Source organism: Myotis brandtii, unplaced genomic scaffold (genome assembly GCF_000412655.1).
Source record: "Myotis brandtii unplaced genomic scaffold, ASM41265v1 scaffold115, whole genome shotgun sequence".
NCBI lineage: Eukaryota > Metazoa > Chordata > Mammalia > Chiroptera > Vespertilionidae > Myotis > Myotis brandtii.
The window spans coordinates 10,498,382-10,504,440 of record NW_005353967.1 but is presented as its reverse complement, the minus strand read 5'-3'; the positions used below and the strand labels follow the sequence as shown (position 1 = coordinate 10,504,440).

Here is a 6,059-nt window from a genome sequence, read left to right as displayed (position 1 = left end):
CGAGCAGGCAAGCATGGGGGGCAGTTGGGGGTGATCAGGCTGGCAGGGGGCAGTTGGGGTTGAGCAGGCCGGCATGCAGAGTGGTTAGGGTCAATCAGACAGGTAGGCAGGCAGGTGAGCGGTTAGGATCCAGCAGTCCCGGATTGCGAGAGGGATGTCCGACTGCCGGTTTAGGCCCGATCCCTGTAAACCGGCAGTAGGACATCCTTCGAGGGGTCCCAGATTGGAGAGGGTTGAGGAACACCCCCTCCCCCATGCACGAATTTCATGCGCCGGGCCACTAGTCTGTTAATATTAGTATAGAATATCATGTGAATTCATATTATAGGTAAAAGGTTACATGATTCCCTAGAAATAGTTCAAAAACATCTCAATCATGACTCTGTTATTAATATATTCCAGAAGCAAAGATCAGGTTTACCAATAAAAGATGACTATAAAAACATTTGCCCCCCCCCGCCCCCCGACTGGTTTGGCTCAGTGGATGGAGCGTTGGCCTGCGGACTGAAGGGTCTCAGGTTCGATTCCGGTCAAGGGCATGTACCTTGGTTGCGGGCCCATCCCCAGTACGGGGTGTGCAGGAGGCAGCTGATCTATGTCTCTCTCTCATTGATGTTTCTGGCTCTCTATCCCTCTCCCTTCCTCTCTGTAAAAAAATCAAATTATATATAAAATCTCAAACAAACAAACAAACAAAAACAAACATTTGCCTCCACATAAGTACTGAAACAAATGTTTACCAGAAATGCAGAACTTTTCTTTTGGAGATATGTGTGGGAGATATTGTTTACTATTATACAAAACCACAACTATCACAAAAGAGGAGAAGAAGGTTTAAATAAAGGAAAGCAATAGTTATGAAATTTACATAAAGTTCCTGTTCAGTATGAGTTTTTCCTTTCTAAAAGAGCATAATACCAATGGCTTCTAGCATTAAGGAAGAAACCCTTGCACTTTCCTGTAAAAATAAAGTGTATATCTGGTAATATTTGCTCTACACTAAATCTGTAATAATTCCTTCTGATACAATTATCTATACGACTAATCAGATGAGAACTAACATAGTTTGCATAAACCCGTGAACTTAATGCTTTTAAATGGGAGATGGAGCTTGAAGAAAAAGGACTGAAAGACTAATGCAAATATATGTACCTTCATGAACCATATGTATGTGTGGGTGTGTAAATACATAATTAGGTTTTAAGCTGCTCAAGGGCAGATACTTCTGTTGACTTTCCTATGGTGTTTTGCACAATTATTAAAAGTGTTTACATAATCCTTAGCTTGTAATAAATGTTCCATAAGTGGAAGTAAATAATAATTTACTGGTAATGGGTCTACTTGTAGTAATTAAAAATTCATCATTATTGAAAAGTAATAAACTTTTCCTTCATTGTCTTCCTGGCTTGCCTGTAGGCTTCTGCTATTTCCCAGAGATTAGGGCCTTGACAAGTTTGACATGTACCAAAAGGGAGGGAAGGGAGAATCTGAGTAGCGATGCTAGGTATGCCACTGCCTTGGGAGTAAGGAGAACAGAATTAAAAGTAAGGGGCTAAGCTCATCTAATTTAACCTTGTTTTTAGGAGATAAATCACCCCTGCAAGTTAGAGGTTGCCTCCTGAGCCACAGGCATGGAAATTCTTATGCTTGATTTATTCATGTCAGCACACTTCCCCTAGCCTTGCACACAAGTGAAGAGTGAGTAATTCTGTGGCAAGAATTATAGTTATATAGTTACATTGGAGTTTGCACTCACTTGGTGCACTCCAAGGGGTAGACTCCTGGCTTTGGCAACTCCTCTTTCCTGCTTGTTTGCCCCAAAGATGACTTTTGTAGATTATACAGGTCAAGGAGGGTGAGGACTCTATACAGGTACATGGGAACATAACCCATTTCATTAATATTATCTGTTGCTCAAGGCAGCTGGGAGGCCAGACATCTGGCAAGATTCCTGAAGTGAGAGCCTGGTTATTAAAAAAATAAAATCTCATTTAAAAAACCCCACATAATTTAGTCAATTTTAAAGTAAAATTGTCAACTTAGTTGAATTCAACATTCATATAGTGGGCTTTTAATGTACACAATTTAAAAAACCAGTCCACATGAAGAAAAACAAAAACAGAGTATGCTGTTTCTGCTTTCTGTTTTGTTTTTTAAAATTTATTTTTATTGATTTCAGAGAGGAAGGAAGAGGGAGAGATAGAAACATCAATGATGAGAGAGAATCATTGATTGACTGCCTCCTGCATGCCCCACATTGGGGATCAAGCCCACAACCCTGGCATATGCCCTGACTAGGAATTGAACCGTGACCTCCTGGTTCATAGGTCAGTGCTCAACCACTGAGCCAGGCCGGCTGGGCTCTATTTTCTGTTTTTTGTTTGTTTTTAAAAATATATATTTCATTGATTTTTTACAGAGAGGAAGGAAGAGTGATAGAGAGTTAGAAACATTGATGAGAGGGAAACATTGATCAGCTGCCTCCTGCACACTCCCTACTGGGGATGTGCCCATAACCAAGGTACATGCTCTTGACCGGAATTGAACCTGGGACCTTTGAGTCCGCAGGTCGTCACTCTAGCCACTGAACCAAACCTGTTAGGTCTCTATTTTTTTTTTAAATATATTTTTTTATTGATTTTTTACAGAGAGGAAGGGAGAGAGAGAGTTAGAAACATTGATGAGAGAGAAACATCGATCAGCTGCCTCCTGCACATCTCCTACTGGGGATGTGCCCGCAACCCAGGTACATGCCCTTGACCGGAATCGAACCTGGGACCTTTCAGTCCGCAGGCCGATGCTCTATCCACTGAGCCAAACCAGTTTCGGCTGGTCTCTATTTTTTGTTTTAAAAAGAGGTCTTCCCAATCTTGACACACTATTTCAATGTCACAGTTCTACTTTACAGAAATATTGCTCTATGCATGCTAACCTAGATGGAGCTCTGGGAATCTCCTAAGATATTCATTTCAACACATACTTACTGAACTCATGCATAGCCCTATGCAATAGGCATTATTTTCCTAGGTCCTGAAGAAGACTACCAAAGAGGTTAGGGATCTATAAGAGGAGAAAAGATGGAAGTGGGCTAGACACAGAAAAGGGAGACTTATTCTTCCTTACAGCACCATCTGGCAGTCCCTGAGAGAAGGTCTGCAGCTGTCATCATGTTAATGAGCCATTCTCCTACTCAGCAACTTTACTTACCTGGTAGTAGCTATACCTGTGCCTTTCTCCAGTAGCTGCAGAATCTCAGAACAAATGGTAGTGACTTCTGGAATATTTTTCACAATTGAACTATGTTAAATTAGGGGTTGAGCTCTCCAGTGTGTCCTCAAAGCTCAATAACTAACAAGACCCCCCAGGTTTAACATTGCCAACTGAGGCCATCAGCTGGAAACATTTTTATAATTCCCAGGAACTGAGGTGCACTGTCCACTTTGTCAGTGCTGAACGAAGACGCCAGCAAACTGTTCAATCCTTTGTGCCCTCATAAACCTTAGGACAGGTTTCAACCTCTGCTGCTTGTCACTTTGCAGTGAGCCAGGCACTTTGCAGGCACTTTGGGGATTTAAGTCAAACAACTGAGTTTGCCTTATGACTTGCCAACCTCTATTGCTACCATTATTAACATCTCCAAAGTCTCAGAGCTGGGTTATTACATTATTTTCCAAAAGGCCAAATAATATGCCAGTGCCATATACAATGCTTCTCCAAATAATAAGGATAAGCTTTCATTATATTTTTGAGATTTTGCCCCACTCTGACACATCACAATTTTGTTAGTTGAACTCATTGGTAAGTGGGCACTCCTTTGCATATTTTTTGAAGCTTGCAATACATTAAAAAATTATTTTACTGCTTCAGGAAATAACACTAGAAGTCATTTGTTGTAGATTTGGCATGCCTGCCAAATTCTGGATCATCCTAGGAGATTGAGAGAAATAATACAGGATGGGGCAAAAGTAGGTCTACAGTTGTTTGTATGGAAAATAATACAATTAATAAATAATAATACAAGAATATTCAAAACTGTAAACATATCTTTAATGAAATAAAATTGTACTTTTATGTTCAAAATGCTTATCTTTAAACTTAACTGAAATTTAAAATTTTCTGTTTGCCAATAAAGTTAACATCCAAAACTGTTAAATTCAATATTAAGAGTTTATAACAAAAATGGAGATAATGTGGTCTTAGCTGATGTTTGAATAGTACTACATACATTATACATTGGCATATATTATTTTTATCAGTTCATACTCTCCCAAGACCTTGAAATACAAAAGTAGCCATTGCATTTTTTCCTATGTTCCAGTACAAGATTTTAGTTTTTAGAATTCATAAACTCAAAATTATTTACACAGATTTAGGGTTTTTTTCTTGTTCATGTCTGAAGAGATTCTTTTTCTAAGAAAATTTACATTTTATAATCTTTCCCTTGAAATGGAATTTCCTGAGTTATATATGCATCTTATACATTCTTTGAAAGTTATTTTAAAATGTCATAAATCAGTCATATACATATAACCATAGCACACACCCTTGGTATTCACGTCCTTTTTTTTTTCTTAATCCTCACCTGAGGATTTGTTTTCATTGATTTTAGAGAAAAGGAGAGAGAGAGAGAGAGAGAGAGATGTAAGAGAGAAACATTGATGGGTTGCCTCCCATATACTCCCCTACCAGGGATCGCATCCGCAACCTCCTGGTTTACAAGATGATGCTCCAACCAACTGAACCCCCTGGCCAGAGCCACATACTTCTTTAAGCAAGATTCCAATTTATTTGTGCTTTGTATGTTTACATTATTTTAGCGCCTAATGTTAATTTTCAGTAAAACTCTATATAAAGATTTCTAAGATATTTAATAAATGAAGCAGAACAGTCATTATGAAAATATAAACTGCTATTATAGCTTTTTATCTTTTATGTTTATGTGTTTTCTGTGAACCATGTAATTTCCTGTTCTTTATAGAAGTTGACAAATTTTTATCTTTGTAATCTCAACACTGCTGCTTTCCCAGCTTGGCATAATGGCGTGTCACAGGTTTTCTGAACACACAATATTTACTGTGTGATAGCAGCTATAGCAGTGGAATCTGATAATGCTGGTGATAGTCATCATTTCCAGTTATTTCAAATGCAGGATGACCTTATTAGTTACTGCCAAGAAATTTCCAGATTCTGCAGCTCTTCTTTACTCCTTCCAACTGAATACGATTTGACTTCACCGTTTTCTTTTACATGTAGATGAAGGTTGGAAAGTGGCATTCGTAATGTAGCAATTTTGTCTATAGAAAGTGCAAGCTTTAACTGCCAATCAAAATCCTGTAGCTGTGTAGAGGAAATACCAACTATTTCCCCTGACAGGGCCTGCTTAATTTTATCTTTCATGCTTTTCAAGCATTTCATGATCGCTTCTTGATGAAATGAATCCAACTTATTCAATTGCTGAGATTTTTTTATCAGATAAACTTTTATCAACTACAGCTTCTTTTTTTTTTTGGCTAGACTGAGATTATTTACTAAAATTATTGAAATACATACATAAACTATGCTTAACTGGCTACCAAGATATACATGCAGTTCTACTTCTGTTTTGTAAAAGAAGTTAGTAAATGTGCAGCAGTAATGGTACACATTTTCTACAAAAGTTCCAAATGCTTAGACATGACCCGTGACATGACACAAAGTTGGATACTGTGACTCCCAGGTAGCCATTAGACATCGGACATGGAATGCAAACAAAATATTTCAGTGAATCCCTGTGAAAGGATACACAGGCCTACACTTAGCCCTAAAACTTAACGGTTCTGCTGGTCAGGTGATACAAAAGCTAGAAGATAGTCATCTGAAGTCTCCCAGGCCTCTTACCCAACTACAGCTTTGAAAAAAGCGATAATATAGAACATGCATCCCAAACACTCTGATAATCCTGCTGGAGAGGATAAGTTGGGTCACAAATGCCATCAATTATTTTGTGAGGAAGCCGCAGGCCCAGAAGCTTCTGCAGTGACCACAAGGGTGTCCTCTCCTCCAGATCCATCCCTGGCTGT

General features: G+C 38.8%; 1 protein-coding gene and 1 pseudogene across 1 annotated transcript in view; both read right to left on the bottom strand.

Moving 5' to 3' along the window:
• The window catches only part of FAM159B (family with sequence similarity 159, member B), a 17,288-nt gene extending 15,395 nt beyond the window's left edge, over positions 1 to 1,893 (bottom strand). The window contains exon 1 of the mRNA XM_005858138.2: positions 1,757 to 1,893. Within this exon, the coding sequence (XP_005858200.1) occupies positions 1,757 to 1,893 (137 nt within the window). The remainder of the gene's footprint in view (positions 1 to 1,756) is intronic.
• Positions 1,894 to 5,089: 3,196 nt separating this feature from the next.
• LOC102242917 lies at positions 5,090 to 6,049 on the bottom strand (annotated as a pseudogene).
• Between the last annotated feature and the right edge of the window lie 10 nt (positions 6,050 to 6,059).